Below are 22,704 nucleotides of genomic sequence, written 5' to 3'. Positions count from 1 at the left end.
GTTAGAAGGTTTTTGTTATCTTAGCGACCTGGTCTAGTTGTGAGGTGAGTTATCAGTTGCTGTTAGATGACTGCCCTTGAATAGAAGAGATTGTGAAAAGAGGATGAGGCTTCTGTCGGTCCATGTCCGGTCTGCCTGGACAAATCCACCTGTCGTCTTCCAGGAAGTGTTTGATCCTATCATTGTAGAGATGGGTAACCGGAAGGCGCTCAATCTAACTGTGATCAATAGTTACTTATCATGTCTGGGAATACATGACTGACAGATAGAATCCGCCATCCAATTTCGCACACACAGACACACGCAGACAGCCTGTGTTCCTCAGACTCAGAGTCTGGATGTTGGAGTAACGCCATAGAGATACCAGTCCCTTAATGACCATGACCTTTGAAAGAGGTCACACATTCAAAACACTGGCTGCGTTGCTTGTAACCCCCTTTAACTGTTTATTTGACAATGAGTGAAGAACTTGAGCCTGACTCGCTAAAAACGACCAAAGGAAGGCGGATTTAAAGGTGGATTTAAGTCTTCATAATATGAGTCGATGGCAGCAAAACACCCGTCCCTGCAGAGCTGGTGACTGATTATTTTAAGCCAGGTTACTTGGTGAGCGGCTGACAGGCCAAATAAACAGACTCAGTTTGAACTTTTTCTCTCTCTTCACACTTTCATCCGTTGTGTTCGTTACTGACAGGCCAAACACTTTTTTTCCTGGGATTCAAAGGCTTTTTCCTACTTCTCTCTCTGCAGGGCGAAGGAATATGAGACATCGATGGAGGCAAAGACACAGGTCCCTGACTCCCCGTACAAGGCCAAGTGAGTGTTTTCTTCTTTTTCATCTTTTGAAGTTTCCTAGTTTTTCTACACTTTTAATGTTTTACTCTTATGATTATAACACGCTGCTGTGGAGCTGCAATGTGAAAATATGCTTACTTTTAACTACGTGTTCGCTTGCGTATGATGGCTGCCTCGTGTATCTTGCTTTTGATTGGAGCTTTGGTTGTGCATGTCCTCAGGAATTAACGTTATGCGTTCGCAAGATTTAAAACACACATGAACTGTAGGAGCAGCGGAGGGTGACGGCAAGCCACTCTGCTGAACGGACTGGCTCAACGTGTGTGTTGCACTGTATAATCAGCAGGCAAATTATCAAACACACTGGCGAACTTTCAGAAACACTGGTGTTGTTTTTCATCATCAGTTATTCCTGTTGACAAAATGAAAGAAACGTACTCGACATTGTTGCAACGTGCTTGGTTCAGGGGCCTTACGTACAATCTATAATGGTGCCGCTGACACTTTTTCTGCTGTGATCTCAGAATTAACAATATAGTAGCATCCTTGAGTGTCGCCATGCTTATTGTTTAAATCATGCAAATCTGGAAGTTCTGTATGGTCTGAGTTCTCTCGTGTGCTCTCTGTTGGAGTCCTCCAGTAACATACATAGTACATAGGTAAAGTGAACAGTTGCATTCATGACCGGTTGTCTGCACTAACACATGGTTAAAAAGGGAGTATATCTCCACCCTAAACTGATTTGTTTTGTGTGATGATGATTCTAAAACCCAAATATATTTGATTTATTTTCATAAAAGACTCAGAAATCTGGAAAATATTCACATTTGAGAGCAGATTTTTGGCATTTGTGCCCCAAAAATGACTTAAACTATCAGTCTATTTACAAATAGTGTTTTACTGTTTACTCTTTTCAGTGCTATTCAGACAGTTTTGTCAGACCAACAGTCCAAACCCAAAGATATGAAGTTTACTGTCACTGAAAACAAATTGGGACTGCAACTACTGATTATTTTCATCAGTAATCTGCCAGTCATGTTTTCAATTAATCAATCAATCATTTTGTCAATAAAATGTCAGAAAATACTGTGTAATTTCCCAGAGCCCAAGGTAACATCTTCAGATAGTATGTTTTATATGATCAACAGTCAATTAATATCTAAAGCTATTCAGTTTAGTATCATGTATGTCAAAGAAAAGCATCAAATTGTCACATTTAAGAAGCATGAAAACAGCAAATGTTTGGCTTTTTTGCTTAAAAAATTGACCAAAGCAGTTATGTGATTATTTAATAATTTTGTCAATTTTCTAGCGATCAACTAATTGACCAGTTTGCTAATAGCTGCAGCTCTAAACCAAAGCTAAAGGGCAAATCATTTGAGAAGCTGAAACCAGATTTTTTTGTAATATTTGCTTGAAAAAATTGAATCAAAATTGTTCTTTTGTTAATTGGCTAATAATTTTATCGACTAATAGTTTCAGCTCTTCTGTGGTGGATAGAGGTTGCCTGAGGTGGCATGGAAACATGGATAAGGAGGTGTGTGTAAACAGATTTATAATAACTGTTGTCCCCTGTGTGTTCAGGTTGCAGCGTTTGGTGAAGGACCTGTTGAAGCAGCTGCAGGGCCAAGACAGCGGCCAGTGGGCTAACAACAAAGTGTCGGGTCTGGATCGAACACTGGGAGAGATCTCTCGCATCTTAGAGAAGCAGGTAAAGCAACAAATAGATCACATACATAATGTAGACCGAGTTGAATTTATCTGTGTAGCGATTTTTAATTTAAATATATTGGTTGTATATTAATGATTAATACTTTTCTTGACTGTAGATGTCTCTCACAATGTTTGGAAGTTGTCCTGTTCAGTGCATTATGTGCTGGTCTGCAGAGAGCGTCCTGCTTTGTTGCTTGTCTGTCAGCAGTCTGCAGAAGAGCACAGGTCATGCCAGCCCTTTGGCATGTCTCCTCAGAGATGAGTTGTGTTTGGCTGCGTCTCCCCGTGTCTCACCCTCCCAATGTAGAGTATCGCTTACTCCAAACCAACTTGCCTTTGGTTATTGGCTAATGAAGACCAGATTAAGCATGTTTTCATTGTGCACATGGTACCAATAGAGGAGCTTCCTAGCACGAGAGCAAGCATTGTCTCATGTCTGTGCGGCTTGCATGACTCAGATGTCACTGGTTTAGACAATAGTAAATTGGATTTCCAGATGAAATGCCGTGGATGCACAAGACTTTGTTGAACAAAGGCAAGCAAGTTTGACATTTTTTCATAGATTTGGCTTTTTTCTTACACTTCTTTACAGCTGTATAAATATGTATAATTGTCAGATATAATGGCAGACATTTATAACCATAGTTGATTTGAAACATCTGTCCCAGAGGTTTTGTTGCATGACGTTTTTTTAACAGTAAAACTCACATCAATTTGAGACTGAGAGGAGGAATTAAAACACCTGCCACCGTGTTTATGATGAGGAGAATATACAGCCCACTTCCTGTAATGAGGCATAAATTTCCTGCCAAGTTGTGGTTGGAGCCATCATAACATCCCACTGTGCATGCCTCTGGGCGTGAGGATAGAGAGATTATGGTGTCCCATCAGTGACAAGGGGGGCGGCCAGAGAGGCTATTACCGAATTTCCCCAGAGAGGCAAAGAAAGAGGTGGCTGAGGTGGGTGGCACGTCGTCCTGTAAGGAGAGAGGAGGAGACCAGTGTGATGTGAGTAGCTCACAAGCTGTCACTACACAAGGACTCCTCCTCTCATCTCCACATACTCCCAGTGGGAGGTCAGAGGTCAGTGGGCCACAGGAGATGTGCTCTATTCAGCAGTGGTGTCGCAGCGAAGGAGGCTGCTCTGTCTGAGAGCTTTTGCTTTGTCTTTAAGTTCAAAAGCACATTTCTAAACTGTTTTGTTAAGTTCTGCTTCACCAGCTTCTTACAGAAATATCCACCCAAAGCTGAGTGGGGCAATGTGATTGGCCGGTGTGGCAGCCTGGGGAGCACTTCCCTCTCTAATCCCTGGACAAAGTCAAATAAATAGAGTCTCCGTCAGCATGGCTGTCTGGCCCCTGAGTCACATCAAGTCGGGACCGTTTAGATTATTTGACCTAACAAGCATCTCTCGTGTCATTGACTCACCTAGAGATTTGTTTTTCTCCCCCATATCTGATTCAGTCTCCACTTTCTCTGCTAATTCCTTAGACAACACCCGACACTCCCCCTCCTGCACTGCTGCGTGGGTCCCACCCCCCCCCCTCCTCACTCTTCTCCTGCTTTCTAGGCTGCGTCTAGTCTCTGACCCCGGTGTGTTTCTCCCTCTGTGGCCTCTAATGGTTTATTTTGTGTCAAGCCTGATTTTTTCTTTACTCTCAGTGATTGAGAATATCAATTTTCCCAATGGGCCGCTCTTTTCTTGCCTTATTATTGAGCACTTGTATTTATATATTGCCCAAAGTGTTTACCACTGCTTTCAGTTCAAGCCTGTCTAGAACAGAGCAACATGTATGACAGGTAGGGAACTGAGAACCAAGGACTTAACATTTTCATTTGCCAGCTGTCAGAGCCCGGCTGGGCCGACCAGCGGGACTGGTGGGAGGTGTATCTGGGGACCTGGGGGAAGGTGAAGGGCAGCGTGGCTGGATAATAAGGTTTCTTGCTTGGGCCTCCAGCAGACTGACAGATACAGCCCAGAGCAGCAGAGTCAGAACTTTGTCAGAGACGGCAAAAGTAAGCAACAGGCGAGTCAGTTTAGAAAACATATGAGGAAACTAGTCTTCTGCCACACTGGAATTAAGTGTACTTCTTGGATTTAAGAAAACTGAGCTATAAAAACTGACGTCGCTATCTGTCAACAATAATGTTATATTCACTGTTTGTCTTACATGTTTGACATGGACCATTAACAAATGTTTTTTAAAAGTGTCAATCCTAACATTAACTTAAATGGACAGTTCACCCCCAAATAAAAAATACATATTTTTCCTCTTACCTGTAGTGCTGTTTATTAATCTAGTTTATTTTGGTGTGATTTGCCAAGTCATAGAGATGTCTGACTTCTCTCCAGTATAATGGAACTAGATGGCACTTGGCTTGTGGTGCTCAAAGCGCCAAAAAATCATTTAAAAAAACTCAACAGTAATGTCTCTTTCCAGACCTGGTTAATCAAGATAATCCACAGACCTTGTTGTGAGCAGTTTCATGTTGGAACTATTGTCTTTTTAGTGACCTACACCCGCCAACTGTATCACTGAGCAAAAGGAAGCGTGCATCCACTCATGGACAAGAGGCTCTTGTTTGCGACAGCATGAGATGTAAACATTAATGGCGTCCTCCTCGACCTAGCTGTACTTTTTGGTTGCTCAGTGGTGCTAGGTGAGCTAGCAGATTCACGCTTCCTTCTGTGCAGTGATACGCATTGCTATTTAGTTTATTTAATGTATTTTTTTGGCACTTTGAGCACCACAAGCCAAGTGTCATCTAGTTCCATTATATTGGAGAGATCTCCAACACTCTGCAACTCACACCAAAACAATCTAGATTGATAAATAGCACTACAGGTAAGAGGAAAAACATGGATTTTTTAATTTGGGGTGAGCTGTCAATTTAAGTTAATGTTAGGATTGATGCTTCTAAAAACCTTGGTCAATGGCCCATGTCAAAAAAATAAGACAATGAATATTGCATCATTATCGACAAACAGCGACAATGTCAGTTTTCTATAACTGTTTTCTTAAAACCAAGAATTACACCAAATTCTAGTGTAGTAGAACACTCAGCAACTCACACCAGAACAATCTACACTGGTAAAAAGCACCACAGGTAAGAGAAAATATGTTGTGGTTTTTTTTGTATTTTGGGGTGAACTGTCCCTTAAAACTTGCTTTGTCTGCATATAACTGGATACAAATTTAGTTAAAGTAATATTAAAATGTTCTGTATAGCTGACATGGTTAATCAGTTCATTGATTTGTTAGTTTTTAAGAAAAGATTAATCCCTGAAGTCCTTCATCAAGCACAACCACTAAACATTAGTGAGTCAGAGCTTGTAGGTTTGCTAATAAATGTGTGTGCTTCCTTTAGCTTCACATATTTAAAAAACTAAATACTTAACAGAGTAAAAGTATCAAGATTCCTTTGGCCTCCCTAACAGGCATTTGTCTTTATTTTGAACTATTGATCAGATAATTAATAGAACATTTCATCAATAAAATACATGTTAGTTTCAGACCTAATTTCCTGTTAGACAAAGCCATTGTTGTCTTGAAGGCTGCCAGTTAGTTGTTAAATAATCAGATGATTAATTAAGAAACCTATCAACTTACACATACATGTAAAGACATCTGAAAGTTTCAGCTCTGCTGTTTCTGTATTTTCTCATTGTAGGCTGTCAGTTGTTCCCAAACAGCCTCATGTTTGTTTCCTCACCACAAGACAAATAGAGAGTGAAATGGTTCTTAAGCTTCTTGTTGTATTAGTTATAACTAGAGGCTGTCTGTGGTTTCTGTGGAAGGTTTGATTTTGCGCCACACTGGCCTTTGATTAATCTTAGTTCATTTTATAGCATAAACACAGTTTGTTAGAATTATCCTTTTTCAGTGTTCGCCCTGCACTCCCATAGTCTACTAAATCATATGCCATTATGTCTTGTAAACACAGAAGTTTATACTCGACCTTAAAATGTTTACTCCAGCAGCCTTGTTGTGGTTTACAGTCGACTCGGCCCACAGAGCTTTGTTTATGGCTCTCAAGCTTTACTATAAGACTGTATAATGACGAAACTCTTGTGAAGAGAGGATGGTCGTCTCTGTTATTGTTAGGTTTTAGTTGCGAAGGAGTGAACGCAACTCATAGGCACTGATCAAAGTTGAAGTCAGACCTTAATGAACTCTGCCAGTTGTTGTCCATCTGTTGGCGGGGCTGGACCGAGGCTGTGCCCTTCTCTCTGCTTTAATTAAAGTGTCTGAAGGGAGGAGACTGCAAAGTGCAATCTGGCTGGTCTGCTGGTCTGCGGACACTGTTGCAGGAATTACCAGCTGCTTCGGGCCTCCCATCAGCTGGGGGAACAATGGTCACCCTGGACAATAATTAGATAAGATTCCCCTGTTGCATAATTCAGGAGACATCCTCCCTGCTTGTGTCTTAATGCTCTGCCCTTAGTGGTTGCTTTTTTTTTCTTCGTAGGTAAAAGTGGTTGCTCATCCTGTTACTGTGTTTTGTTGTAGCTTCTGTTGGGGCATGACCAGGCACAGACAGATTGAAACTTAAAGGCACATTTACCCACAGCAGCAGCGATTTGAACTTCATCTATGTGCTTCCAGATACTGAGGGTCTGGGACATGTTTAGCCTAGCTTAGCACAAAGAACTAGAGCAGGGGTTAACTGTTAGCTTACATTAAATGAGCAATGTAGTAGATCACTTGAACTTGAATCTCGTGATGAATATATTGAGTTTGACATGTATAATCTGTGCAGTGACCCTTTTTAAAAGTAAAACTGTGGACCCTATCTAAATAGTCTTAATCCCCTTGCACCATGCACTTTAGACCAATACTCTTTAAAGTGTGTCAAGCTCCACTTTAGCTAGTTAAACAGTGCATAATTTAAGTGTAAAGTAAGGCACAAGGGGCAAAGGCGTTGCATTTTGTCCCTTAATTAATTATAGGTGTGTTTTGGGTGTAACATGAATTCAACCAATCAGAGTGTCAGCCCCCATTCCTTTTTAAAGCAAGGTGGGCCTGCTCCCGGCACATTGCTATTTACAAATTTGGCACTGAACAAATTGGAGAAGCTAGCGGTTTTCTGTTGAGAGTAATGCAATCAGAGCGGTAGTATCACTGCAACAAATATCATGGGACATTTGGACTTAACTTTTAGCTTCTGAAATGATCAGTGATCAATGATCAGCTGCTCCATGTGCGTAAATGTGCACAGCTTCTCTCTTAGTGGTAGGATCGCAGCTCTACGGTTCTGCTCTGCTTTCTGCTATGTTCACGCTTCAGACAATGTAATATTTTCCTCATTAATGATATTTCACCCACCTGCAACCCGTGTGTGTGGGGGGGGTGTGTGGGTGTGTGAGTGTGGGTGTGTGTCAGAGTGTACACACCTTGTGAACATGCCTGTAGGTACACCGTTTGAAATGGCAAGAACATTCTGCACCATTCTGACTTTAGACCAGGTTTTTGTTCATCAGTGGTGCAGTCGCTTTCTGCTGCAACAATGGTTCAGACCACACTTCATTTTAAGACCGACACGCAGACCTACACACAGATTGGTGAAGTACATTGGCTACCTACACAGCATGGGTGCTGACCATGAAAAATGACAACCACATCAGTCTGAGACCAGCAAAGATTGCACTGCGCTGTGCGCTATTATGCACCATGACTAAGACTGGGCATAAAGAGCCTTCAGAAACTTTAGCAGCTCTTTGAGTTTGTACATAAAGGCACATCTGGTATAGCAGGTATATTGATTAGCATGTTCACCATTTTAGCTTAGCGTGCCAACATACAACATACATCAAAGAGTCTCTGGTTTTGTTGTTAACTGTTAGACTGTGCAAACCTTGCAGCTTTTTAGCAAAGATAACCTCAAGGTTTTAGGGAGAAAATTAGTAAGTAATCTTCTTCTTCTGTTGACTGCAAACAAGTGTCTTTTTCAAAGTTTTAGAGTATCTGTTTTAGAACACTGGGTGAAAACATTGTTTTCATCCTCCTAAGTTTGTATGCAAAGTCAGCTCACTGTGTACATACACTGTCTCTGTAATAATACACAAATATGATTTCTGTTGCCCTGCGTGGTTAGTTTTGTCAAGAGGATATGTCATCACTGGATGCTGTTGCCCATTTGCTTATAAAGTCAACTGCTGTGCACAGCACCAAGATCAACATTCACAGACCTCAGAGCTGTTACTATGCAAAACAAACCTTTACTTTAAACATTATGTTTCTGGTGAAATGTGTGTCCTCGCGGTAATACTCTGGTGCCGTCTTTGTTTTCTGTGGACCATCGCATGCGTAGACCACCTAAAGATAGTATGTCAGGTAGTTTGAACTTAATCCTCTTCACTCACATTGTTCCATCATCACAACAGATAAATCTGTCAGCGGAGCAGAAAAGGCACTGACTAGCCAAGAAACCCAGCCAGGACTGGGCAGGTCCCAGTTACCCCCTTTAATACCATTTGATAAGCTGCTATGAAAGAGCTGCCTTCTCTCATTTAGCCTAGAAGCTTTTAGGTATGTGTGTTGATGGGAGGGTTAAGAGAGGGGTTAAGCCAAGCTCAGTAACTGAGACCCAATTGATTAGGCATAGAGACTGCTGGCAACCTACAGAAAAAAGAAGTCATAATGAGGCCTTTTTTTTTTTTTTTTTTTTTTTTTTTTACAAACACAACTTAGACTCTTGAAACTGTCTTTGAGACATTTCTCATTATGTTAAAGGCAAAAGGGTCTTTGGCATGTCTGTTAATGTTTTTTGTCCCAACCCCTAACTGATTGTTCAGCGCACCTTGTGTGTGTGTGTGTGTGTGTGTCTTACACCGGAATCAAGGAGCAGTTACCTCAGCAGCGGGCATGAATGACAGATGAAGAGCTTATCTGTAATTTGGTAAAGCGCTTCTCTCTCAATGTGTTCAGGCTTGTTGGCAACTTCCCATCTGCGGAACAAAAGCGCTGTGAAGTGGCTGGATTTTAGTGCTGTCACAGCAATGAGGAGCCTGTAACCTCATTAGGTGGAGGAGTGACCTGCGGTGTAACATGGCCCGCTGCAGTTGTGTGAAGAAGGGCCCTCCATCAGCGGCTGCCCTCCAGCTCCTCTCCTCCCTGTCGACCCAGGCACAAACATGCCTGATAGTCAGCGCTCGCTCCCGGCTTTGTACTTGTTGATTTATAAGACACTGTAGCAACAGCATCTGACCTACTGCCAATTACGCCATCATCACAGGAGGGCAGGACTTAACTATTTACATGTGTTCATAAATCTCATGTACTGGACTGACTTTTTACCTCCACTAAGTCAGTTTATGTGTCATCTATTTTTTTATAATATAGGTAAAGTGAGAAAAAAATATAACTTCAAAATGCCAAGAACGAACCTCATTAAAAAGTCATTTATAGCCTTATCCGGTTGTTAGTGTAAGATTAAATCATTTTAACCAGTCGTCCATGACACTACTGCTGACTTGATGTTTTTTTTTTTGTTTATTGCACCATTAATTGAAAAGTAACTTACTGAAAGAATTGTTTATTAAAGACATTTGACAGAAGTGTGTATCTAAAAAAGCTGATACAAGTGTAAACCATTAGCCTGTGTAAACACACAAAGAGAAGTTAAGCTTACTTGTAAGAGAATAATAAAAGAAATGCAAAACAAACTTCTTACATGGACATAAAAACAGTATAATATTGAAATTTAGCAGTTTAATTTTGCAGCCAATAAATATATTACTGGTAGTTTTACTGGAGTTTCAGAGTGACCAGGAAGTCAAATGACATTAGTGTCTCTTGCCACATGTCACCATGCGAAGTGTTAAATGCCATAATTACATAGGACACATTTGAAACCATTAAAACATATATTTTAACCTTTATATGCACAGAAATTTACCTGAGATAAAGAAACCCCCCTGAATCTTTTAAATGGAATTAGCCCGGTATTGAGTGTTTGATTGTCCACCAATTAGTTTTGTATAATTGTAGCAGTTATGGGATTTCTAACCTTTTTTAAATTGTTATTATTATATAATTATTGATGTATTTGAAAGCCTTTAATTTTATACTATGCAGGATTTTCCTGGAAAACATGTATAGACTCATACACAAGTAATCCCTCTCAATCATCATTGATGACCCAGTAGAAGTGCGTGGCGGTGCAAAGAGTCGTTGCCTGTTTTTCTTATTTTTCTCTTACTTTGATGTGTTCAGGGTGTTCCTGGGCAACATGTGCAGGTGAGGTTGGGGGCCAAACCATAGGTAGCAGCCATCCAAGAGACACAGCGCTGAAAAGCGGCAGATATAGCGAGGTGAAACGCCAAACAAGTGAATCTGGGGTTGGCTTTTACTTTCACTTTGGTTGGTGTGCGTGTTTACAAACAGTAACTCCTGCATAGTATACTGTCAGTTTCTAGGAATTAATCTATCAAATATCTACTGCTATCCTCTATTCATATATCTTGCCAACATACTGTCTGCACTAAGATCGTAAGTCTACAATAAAATGAATAAGACAATAGAAGGAGAGACGAATAGAAAGAATTTGAGCAGAGCCATTAGAGCCAAAGCACCACTTTGAAGTAAGACCATTAAATCAAAGACACTGAAATAGGGTTGTAAGAAAAGTCTGCTATCAGTGCAAAAACTTCCAGATCTAAAGAAAGCAGAACTGTGAGAGCAGCTCCTCTGCATGCGTGCGAGGCTGCATCGTGTTAAAGGTTGAAGACAAGTCTCTGAACAGGATTACACAGCTCTGTAATCCCTGTGAATGCTGACACAATAGGTGAAGTAATGTGAATGCTGCATCTTTCTTACCTCTGTCAATAATGCATCATCAATTTAGGTTTGATCATGATAGGGATCTAATGTTGTTCTGCATCCTGTCCTATCAGGATCATTGTTTTATTTCACAGCTCTCTAATTGCCTTCTTTGTTTGGCCGAGTGGCATTTTCTCAGTTTCACTTACTCTGTGGTCATCTGTTGAGACCACCCCGGTGCGTACTGGAGCCTGCAAAGCATTTGCCTTCCACTGAAACTCGACTGTTGTGGGGCGGAGTCGGGTTGTGCACTTTTGAGATTAAACAGGAATACTTTTGGGATCACTTTGTTTCAGATTTCAATCCCTCGCCCCCGTAGGAGAAGGAGCAGTTCCCTCTCTGGTGAGAGTCGTGTAATCCCCCGTCCAGCCTGTGGCTCGTCGTCCCCCTGACTGCACCTCTGTTTCACCGCCTCTCTCTTTCTCTCTCTCTCTGTCCTTGCCTCAACAGAACAATGCAGACCAAGTGGCCTTCCAAGTGGGCGGCGGCCTGTCGGCTCTGGAACAAATTCTGCAGGTCGTCACTGCTGCTTCCACACCCACTGCAGTTCCTCGTATTCCTCTCAAGTGAGTACTGCTACCAGAATGAGATATTTACATTTGAATTAACGTAATAGTATATTTTAATGCATAAAAGTGGACGCTGTGCTCAGGTATATTTCTGTGATTTAACACACAAATTTAAAAAAAAATTGCTATGCCCTTCAGTTTATTATCATGACTTAATCAAGTTTCTGTCTGAAGCCAGCAGGGTGAGCTGTCTCTTTAGCTTATGATCCGAACACTTTGATTCCTGAAACGCTGACCAGTTGTTGTTCAGATCAGTTGTGACATTAGCCACGAGTGAGAGTGATCTCGCTGACTAGGTGTGTGGGCTAAATTTAGGTTCATTGTCAGGACTGGAACAGGTGTGGAGTGATTTTATGCAATGACAGACATTTCCTGCAAGAATGTGTTTATAAGTGATCTGTGATGAGCAGCACCTACATGATGAGCCCACCAAAAATACATATTCTCTTTATTTAACTTGCCTTAAAATAGCACAAGAAACTGTTTCAATAAATGTCCATTCATGGTGTTTATCTGATGGTCTTTTAAGTTCTGATGCATCAGTAGCTACTATCAAGGATGTGTTCAAATACATTATGAAGAATGGGCTGGTTGATGTATTTATGTGTAATTAATAATTATTAATCTGAATACTTCATAATATCAAAGAAACATAAATATTTCAGGTTGTTTTTAGGGGTGGGGGAAAAAATTGATACAGCATTGCGTATCAATTAGTATTAGTTTCATTAAATATGTAAATTAGTAATATTGAAAATACAAATTAAACTTTTGACACACTTCCAGACTTTAAAATCACTTGCTTTTTCAGTCCACTAGATACGTTTTGCTGCAATAAAATTGACTGAAGTGAGATGAACAGAACAAAAAACTTTATCTTGTTGGTGAAAAAAAAAAAATGTTCTTATAGGACATAATTTGCAGTTGAAAAAATGTAAAAAATCTCAACATATTGAAACATATTGATATATGTAACTCAGAATATTGCAAAACTTTAAAAATTGCAGTAATAGTGTATTGTGACTTCATTATCAGTTAATATTGTGGTGATTCCCACCCCACAGTTTTACATTTCTCTTTGGACATGTACAAATACACCGGAGGCTGTGGGCGTAAATGTTGAAAGAATAAAAATAGTATTAGCATTTGTGATTGTGTTTACAAAACTTAAAGGCCAGGAACGCTCTGTATTTTCACCAGACCTCAAACAGCTGTTCCAGTCCTTCTTCCCAATGACTTCTCTTTGACTGTATCCTCTCTCTGACCCTACTGATAACACACTTCTTTATTTCCTCTCTCTTTGTGGATTGTTTTTGCAATTGCCCAAAGTGAGTGAGCTTATCTCAGCTAACCTACTTTATCACTGTTTATAATTTCTTCGTCTCAATGATTATACTCTAAATGTATTCATGAGTAACAGAGCCACCCTTCTAGAAATCGAGAGCGTTTCCGTAATCAATTTGTGTTCATTCTTTTCTCTGGAAACACAAAAAGCACATGTGTCCCATCTATCATTTAGAGTGCAGAGTATTTTTGAGTTGTGGGTCTGGCGTTTGCATGGCCTGCCAGTAGATAACCTCAGAGAGGCTGCCGTACTCACTAGTGGGACTCTGTAATGGACTCGAATGGCCTTGCACTCCCATTCATTAGCATTTACTGGTCTCTGAATCTCTGCTAATGGACAAATGCTTCTTATATTTATAAGGCTTTTAAAGGGCATCACATGTATATTGATTTTTTTGTACTCTCTCTTCCTCCATCATTGTAATCTGAGGGAATTTCAAGCAGACTTCTGAATTGGAAGAAATGTTATTATCTTAAATGGAGAGACTGTCTTCTTGGGAAGAGCGTTTGTTTGCCGAGTTTGTTTGCACATCCCTGCGTGACGGCGTGTTAGCTTAAGCGTGCACAATACCTCCTTGGCTTTTAAGACATCTTCCTGACATGCTGTGGTGAAGGAACAGAGGTGAAGATTAGGCCTTTGTGTTTCTATCCTCTGCGCACTGGAATAATTATTAAAAAAAATGCTCTTGAATTCTTACGTAACAAACCCTTTCACACATCGCTAAACAGGTTTCTCTGCAGATGAGATTAACAGCAGTCATATGACGGTATGCCCAAGACCTAATAGGTTATTTCAGTAGCTTGTTCAGAATCAAGCTTGATACCTCAGTTCAGAGGCTGGCCTATCAGTCAGTCCTGTGCTGTTGATACTGCTGGACCCTTGAGGGCTTTGCCAGCTGAAGGCGGAGAACTGAACCAGAGATAAGCCCCTGATGAACACATCAATCCAGCACCGCGACCACATTCATTCCAACCACATATATTGTATACAACCTGCTCTGTAGTGTAGATTGAAACAGCTTGTTCTGTAGCTTGTAGCATGTACTGTAAATTAATTTGAAATTACAGTTATTACAGGCTAAAGGCTGTTTACTTTTTTGTAAACCGTGTAAACTGCAGGAGGGGTCACACTTTAACCTTGTGATGCACCTCAGTCGGGTCAGTGTAGTCGGGAGCTGGTGACGAGATGCAACACAAGGATGCAGTCCGGCTGTCTACTTATCACTATCCGTCATCTGGATGGCTGTGTGGCCTAATGGGCTGCTATACAGACACTAGCCCCAGAGTGCGCTACATTATCTGTTTACAGTGATGCTGCCGTATTGATCACCTCCTCCTACCAGATAAGCTGAGTGATTTACAAAAAAGGCAGCTGCGGAGATGCCTCTGCCGTATCTCTCCCTGGGGAGGCTGATTCCATATTGTTACCATTACATTAATGAGCTAATTCCTCTGCGAGGCTCCGCTAATGTCCTGGTGTAACCCTGTGGTCACTGGAATGTCTTGATCAGGGTTTATACAGCCGCTGTCATTAACTTCGGCTGTAGAGATGATATCTCACACAACGCACATCCTAAGTGTTAGCATGTAGTTTTCTGGGCAAAATAAAATTTCCTCCACATTTGTTTTATCAGTTAATTTGATTTTCATTACATGAATTATTTTTCTCGGTAAGTCATGCACTTTAATATGCTTAAATCACTCAAAACCATTGTCAAGCTGCATTTTAATATTATTACGTAGGGTTGCAACTAATGATTATTAATTGTTTGATCAATAAAATGTCAGAAAATTATGAAAAGTGTGCATCACAAGTTCCCAGAGCCCAAGATGATGTCTTCAAATCACCTGTTTTGTCTATTTAATGGACAACACCAAGTGATATTCAATTTAATTTATTTTCAATTTCAAATGAAGTCTAAAAACATCAGTGAATATTCCAATTTGAGACTCTGTGACAAGTGAAATTTTGGCATTTTTGCTTAAAAAAATACTTTAAGATTTTTTTTAAAGAATTAGAATGAACAACAGGTACACACATACAAAACAGGTTTTTGGGGAAGCAGTTCAGCATCACATGTACACTGCTTAAAAGATTGCGAAGTGTTAAGTGTTGCTCTATTAATCACAAGTAAACCCTGTACACAGAGCCAGTAACTTATTTGTGCTGGTGGTTGGCTGTAGTTGTCATCCTATAGCCAGAATCACTTCAACAGTTTCATATTACAGTGAGGTTTTTTTAAGTTTAAAAGACTTTAAAAAACAGTTATGGTGAAAATTTGTTGACCATAGGATCAAAAGTTTTTTCACCAAGTATTTTAAGTGTGACTAAACGCTCATATTTAGACTTTGTTTCACTGGGATTTGGAATACTGGCTCTCAGCTGATACATTTGGATGTGGTTTCTTAGTTAGGCTTCACGATGATGATAGGCTATTATTTGAACACTGTAGAGGATAAAAAAATCTCACTATTGCAAATCCTGGTGCAATATGGCCCAAGCGTGAACGTTCAAGCAACGTCTTAAAATACTCTGTAAAAAAACGTTCACTTTTGAACCCATTTTGAACGTTTTTCGCCAGTGACCATGACATTTTTTAGCCAAAGATTGCACACTGGCAAGAGTGAGTCCACACAGATGTCCAGGGGGAAGGTGCGACACAAAGCCATCACAGAGTAATGCACAAAGGGTCAAGGTCATGCCTGTCCATCCGCTTCCACACAGTTCACACAGGCCTCAGTTCAAACTCAGAGGGAGGAGTTCACAGACCTTTATACATCCATCTAGACACGTACTTACCATCATCCGACACTTGCGTTTATGGTGTCACACAGATAGAAAAAAGGTTGTTGAGCATATGCACAAATAGGAAAGAAGCATTTATTAAAATTCTTGAAATCCCCTGCTGTAGTAAGACGTAGTAACTATTTCATCCAATGATGAGCCATACAAAGTTTCAAAGAGATAGTCACCTTTCCACACTGCAAATATCCTTTACAATCCCTATTGTTTAAGTGACTTTAATACAAAATTATACTTTGTGACTGAGCTCTACCTATATACGCAGTGTTTATACCCATCATATGTACTGGCATTTGTACAAGTGACATATATAATAGACTAGTTGAAGCTGTTTCAATCGTTAGTTTGGATGTAAGTGTCATTTTGTCTTTCTGTTATGACATCTGCATATTACCGGTTAGACCCAAAATCAGTGTCAAAGATGGCCTGTCCTTGTGTCTTCCAATAGGGGTCACTGAAGAGAAGTGAGCAAGACAGACTTCTGCACTTGTTGTAAATGTTCACAGCACTTGTCTTCATCTTCTTGTACACAACTTACACTTTTAAAAACAAAGCGAAAAGAGGCACTCGTCTGTGATAATTCTCTAATTCAGAAGTTTATATTCTGTTGTTTGGGTTTTACTGTATGATGGAAATTTCTAATGATGGGAGAAGAAAAGCAGAGCTATGACAGTAACTTGAACAGGTGATCTCCAGAGGAGGCTTTAGGAGTCCTTGGACATCGCGTGTTAACCCAATTTGTATTTCCACTACTGTCTCACATGACCTGGTGTATCCTGTGAAATCAGACCTGCTACCCGTGGTTTTATTTCAGGATGTTTTCCACCATTTGTCAGTCTGTGTGTGTGCGCACTCACGCTCCCGTGCATGATGCTGTGTGACGGCTCATCAGATTTCTACCCCTTCATACCTGGCCAGTGTGGCACGACAGCCAGAGTAGATGTCTTGGAAGCACTCAGGGTATCGGAGAGATCAACAGCAGAATCAAATTAAATGTCATTTAGATAGCAGTGAATGAAGGGATTGTTTGACAGCACAAGGAAATGGATTTTGCTCCTCACCTTTTATTTTGGCTTAGGATTCTTTTTCTTCCCCTGAACACAAATTTACCCTGTTTAAGAGGCAGGGACTCAACCTGATCTGGAAGTTGGTCAGATTTCTGCAGCGTCGCTCCAGTCAGGCTTGACTGCGCGCATAGGAAACGCACAGAGAGGGCGAGAAATGTGAGACTCAGGTTGAGGAGCACAGATCTCGGGGTGGATAAGTCAAGGCAGTGACAAAAAGCATAAAGAGCCTTTTACATGCTTGTTGTCCTGTTGTCAACTGAACTGAGAGTTGGCTGTTAAATATAACAAATGGTTTTATGTTGAAAGACGGACAGAATCCATAACCATATATCTCTCTGCTAGGAAAACCTTGTTTATGGGTTTTACCTCTGATTTATGCTTCAAGCAGTGAAATCTGGATGCTCTATGAGTCATACTCTTTCTCCTCTAGCCTTGTCTATAAGCCTTTACCTAAAATTAGATGATATTTGACTATTAAGAGTTTTAATTCAGAGGTCAGTTGCACACCCAATCCCTCCTCCTCCCAAGCCTCCACCTTATCATGCATTGGGCTGTTGGCCACCCAGGCAGAGCCCCCAGAGGGCTGCAGGAGGGCGAGACAGGATCAGATGTGCTCCGTCCCTCTACCTCTTGGCCTCATTTCTCTATGGCTCTGAATAGCTTTACAGGTAAAATGGTATTCCCTGGCTGTGTGAGGTTAAGCTGTTTTGTGTAGGCGAGCAGATTACATCGCTCATTATTTTGTTTCTCAATCTCCTTTCTCAAGTCCAGCTTCAAAGCAGGATTGTTATAAGAGTGATATTGCTCTGGATGGGTGGTGATGAATTGGATGTGGTCTTTTTCGGAAAGTGAAGCACAATTTCTCTGTAATGAGAACCCCATAGTGGTGTAGGTGGAGGAATGTCGCCTGCTCAGATAGACTGGCACACATCTGTCCCCACAAAGTTTTTGTGCAACGTGAGACTCGGTGGTGTGGCACTTTACCAAATTGTTCCGCAAAATCTTTGACTGGAGCTGTCATTGAGGGGTATTGAGATAGTGAGATTCCCAGAGAGGGCGGACTATCAGGTGTCGTGCTCATCAAGCTCAATTAGGTGGGAGGAAACCAAAGACAGATCACTGTGATGGTTCATTGTACAAGCTGGTGTAAGGGCATAACTCAAACATGCCTCTGACAGCCTCCTCATTTGTTCAGAGACGACCAAAGACAAGCCTGATTAGCTGTGTTACAAAGCAATTGCATGCTCATTACATGAGCAGTTGAGTGAGTCGATTGTAAAGCCAGAGGGCCCAATCTGTCTTGACAGAAGTCAAGTGATTTAATTAGAATATACTTATCAGGTTGTAGAGAAAGAAACATGGCCATGCCTTGAATTAAAATGTTTAATACCCTGATTTGTTTTTTTTTTTCTTTAAAAGCTTAACTTTTCAGCATCCTGTTAATGTAGTTTGTCTCTTTGATTGTATGCCAAACATGGACAAACTTGATTGGAAAAGTTTACTTAAAAGGTGTCCAACAGAGATAAAGTAACAGTTTGAAGTGACTAAACGTTACAAAACTACCAAAAAAGAGACAAAATTCAAATGAACACACCTGTAAAAGTACGTTTTCAGATGAGATTTAAAGATGTGAACAGACTCAGCTGATCTGATTTTCCAAAGCCGAGGAGCAAGAACTGAAAAGGCTTGATCACCCTGTGTCTTTAACCTGGACTCTGGAACAGTTTAAGACCCAGACTAGCAGACCTGGGGGACCTGTTTGGACGGTACGGTGTGTGAGAAGCTCAGTTATGCACTCCGATGCCAGATCATTGAGAGCCTTGTATGTAATTCAAGAACTTTACAATGGATTCTAAAAGAGACTGGGAGCCAATGCAGGGAGGCCAAAACAAGTGTGATGTGTGAGGATCGTTTTGTTTTGGTCAAAAGTCTAGCTGCTGAATTTTGAACAAGTTGGACTTGGTGTATGGCTCGATTTCTTTGGCAGGTGAACAAGGCATTACAGTAATCAAGGTGGGAGGATATAGGAGCATGTGTGACTTTCTTGGTGTGAATGTGTGCAGAAGCTGTAGACAACAGGACAAGATTATGGTATCAGAAGCGTTTTAGTTTGTGGTTGTAGTGTGAGTAGTATTGATGAAGCATGTTTGAGAGGGCTTTGTGGGTAAAGAGACTGTGCCGAGAGTAAAAAAGGTGTCACGCATTGGCCAAAGTACAATCTAGGAACCCATCAGCCATGGTTTAATGACGTAGCTTTTTAGAATTTATCTGCATTCATATATAGAGATTAGCCAACATGTTGTTCGGGCCTGTCTCAACCTGGTGATATGTCCTTAACTCTTGTTGTTGTGAACGTGCCTTACATAGGAGAAATGACTGCATTTTTTGAAAGGTGTTTACTTTTGGGTCATGGCCTTCATTGAGTCAGAAAGTTTGTGTTGCCTTCCCTGTCCCCTGATCTTAAATTTCTCTAAATCTTTACGAGAAGTTCAAAGTTCGAAGATGATTACTGCCTCTGTCATTTCTTCTCGAAGAAGCGATTGAATATCCCATTATGGGGACTCACATGGCAGCATTCCAAGGAGGATTGAAGCCGTTATAAAAGAAACGGTGACACTACGGTTTCCCAGGTATACAAATAGAGACATTTGTCAGGAAGAGAGCACCAAATCTCCGTTGTCATTGGTGTAACCTGACTGCCACCATTGACCACGATGAACTTTATCTGCCCGTTCTGAAACAGCTCTTTGACAGTAATCAAGTCAGTCCTGCCAAGCCATTTTATCTCTGATAGGTCATATGATACCCCAACTATTGTGCTCTACTTTACTCAACAGGCACATGATCTTAAATACCAGGATAGTGACTTAAAGCACCCAAAGTAACTCCTGTCCTTTGGAGGAATGTACATGTCAGCTACCACAGCTTGAATTTCATAAGCTGTGTGAAGCATGTAATTATACTACAGTATTTGAGGAAAAAGCAGTTGAGTTGTCGTTTTGGTATTTGCACAATCTTTGTCCCGTGTTCGCTGGAGAATCAGAGTCCTGATGCAGCGTGGCTGCACACAGCACAGCATAGCTTGATTTGGATCTCATGTTACCTCACCTCTCGCTCCACACAGACTGCTCAATCAGTGCACTTAACCATTATGGCTTAACTTTTTCCTCCGTCTTTATGCTTTAATAAAATTACTGTCAATATAGCTGCCATATAGGACATCAACAATTTGCAAGAGGGCTCAGCTCTGTTATTGTTTTCAGGTGGACGGAAGTAAGCTTTGATGTCAGATTTGGACACTATCCGATCACTCAAAATATAGTGCTTCTCACATTAACGCCACATTCCACGTCTGACAGCTTTACTTAGCAATGTCAATAATGATACGGCGAAGCGACTGATCCGCCCACTGGCAAACGCAGAGCACAGAATAGAGGAAGTTATTGACAGACTTGGGTCTGCCTCAGCCTAATCTATTTTCCTTTCCTATGCCAGCGTGGTTTGACCGAAAACGCGCAGCAGATGTGAAGGTTTCGGTAGATATCAAAATGTTTACCAGTTGAAATAAACATGGCCTACTTTAGGCACTGGAGAGGCAGATTCCTTTCTTCCAGCGAGCAGATAGGACACGCCATTCCGCCAATGGCTAAAATATACAGTTGTCAGAAAATATTAACTGATGAAACAGGGGCGAGGGGGAGTAGTAGTCACAGCAGAACGATTGGTCAGTTATCTGAGGCATTAATCTTCTCTGGGGCTTGTTTCAGAGCAGACATAATACAGAGGCACGCTGACTGCCTCAGCACTGGCCGCTGCTGCCTGGGGCTGCCTGGCGGCTGTGAGGAGCTGCTGAGAGGAGTAGTTTTATCTCTCCAGCGGAAATGCTGCACCATCTCAGCCAAGATGGGACTGAGATTGCGCTCAGCTCCTCTGAAGGTGGCTGTAGCGAGGGGAGTCTCTGCATAAGTAGCTGATATGAGTGTTTTATTCCTCAAATCGGCTTCCTTACTCGCGCTGTCAGCGAGATATGCTTTTGACTTGTGAAGACAAACTGCACCCTTAAGGAACCACAAATACAGAAGAGTGTGTTTGGTTTCCTGATGACTGTAGATAGTCTTGTCAGTGCCCACGGCTAGACATTTACATCCCAGTAGTAGTGTTTCTTTAACGAATTGCAACAGGAGTAACAGCCTGCCTTGAGGTGTGTTTTTTTTTTCTTCAGCTTGTGATTAATCACTGTTTGTCATCTTTCTGTGTTAGATCCCTCTGTGCTGCTGTAAATACCTACTACCTGGCATGTTCCTGCTGCCCCCTCAACTGCTCCTACGTGCTGTTTAGCAACAAGATAGCGCTGCTCATGGACCTGCTGCTGCATCAGCTAACGGTAAGTTTATTCATCCTGGCACATGACCAAGACCTTATTTACCATCACAAACAAGATGTTTCACAAATTATGCCAGGAGATTCAATATTTATGATTAATTTGTGCCAACAGCCTTATTTCAACTTGTTTAGTAAATGTGAACAGGGTTCCACACAGTTTTACCAATGATTTTTTTTTAAACTTTTCCATATTATGCCCCATTTCCATGACTTTATTTAGGTAGTTAAAAATGGGCATGACAATATAGAGATACAGCCATACATTATTTAAAATGCACTTACCAGGCATTTGCCTATACACACACTGCTAATGCTTGCTAACTTTTCTCTCTCATTAGACATTCTGACTGCCAGCTAGCTGCATATGCCAACAGACCAGACTAGCACATGCAGTCACTTCACAAAACGTCAGGGTTGTGCCCTTTTTTTGGGGATGAGAAACCCAAAGATCATAAAGATATAAATGCAATTCTATGTGTATTTGGATCAGAATTTTGACAAATTTGTACACGTTTTTCTTTTTTTTTTTATTGTTTAACGTTAGCTATCCATCAGTAGTAACTGTCACAAGCATCACTTAACCATTTTCCACACTGAAAGTATTCTCAACTGCAAAAAATATCCCTGAAGGAAAACTTTGTCAACATCTGTATTATCTAATGAGATAAAGTTTTCAGTCTGTTCATCTCACTTCAGCCATTTTTTGCAGCAAAATGTGTCTAGCAGACTGAAAAAGCAACTGATTATATTATTCAAGTAGGCTACCTAAAGTTTAATTTGTATTTGTAATATTATTAATTTATATAATTGAAAAAATATATACTTGACACTGTGACGTTACAATATTGTCACACAAAAATATTGTGATACAATGCTGTATTGATTTTCCCCCATCCCTACTTTTTAACCATTCGAAATGGTATCATATCTTTCAATATGAAGCATGTCAATACATACTTTATATGCAGATGTTTTACATTTTTTGAGGTTTGTGCATTTGGCCAGCAGTCTCTTTGAGTGCTGCTGGACACGATAGTCACAACTGTCTCAATAATGGAAATTCACCATGACCAATTTATATACAATATTTACACATCTTGTGAGCCTCATATCTTAGTGTGAAAGCTTTGGTTAGCCCGCTATCCAGCAGCTTTTCCTGATTCTGTCCTGATGTGACAGCGCATTTCTTTCCCCCAAAAGGGGGCGCA

General features: G+C 40.8%; 1 protein-coding gene across 4 annotated transcripts in view; it reads left to right on the top strand.

Annotated features, from left to right (window-relative positions):
* The window catches only part of scaper (S-phase cyclin A-associated protein in the ER), a 72,012-nt gene that overhangs the window by 31,908 nt on the left and 17,400 nt on the right, over nucleotides 1-22,704 (top strand). For all 4 annotated transcript variants that reach the window (XM_033635506.2, XM_033635504.2, XM_078168342.1 and 1 more), the window contains 4 exons: nucleotides 751-816; nucleotides 2,380-2,506; nucleotides 11,781-11,896; nucleotides 21,374-21,497. In XM_033635506.2, coding sequence (XP_033491397.1) covers nucleotides 751-816; nucleotides 2,380-2,506; nucleotides 11,781-11,896; nucleotides 21,374-21,497 — 433 coding nt within the window. The remainder of the gene's footprint in view (nucleotides 1-750; nucleotides 817-2,379; nucleotides 2,507-11,780; nucleotides 11,897-21,373; nucleotides 21,498-22,704) is intronic.

The sequence above is a fragment of the Epinephelus lanceolatus genome, chromosome 5, assembly GCF_041903045.1.
Source record: "Epinephelus lanceolatus isolate andai-2023 chromosome 5, ASM4190304v1, whole genome shotgun sequence".
In the NCBI taxonomy this organism is placed as follows: Eukaryota; Metazoa; Chordata; class Actinopteri; order Perciformes; family Serranidae; genus Epinephelus; species Epinephelus lanceolatus.
This window is presented reverse-complemented; position numbering and strand designations above follow the sequence as displayed.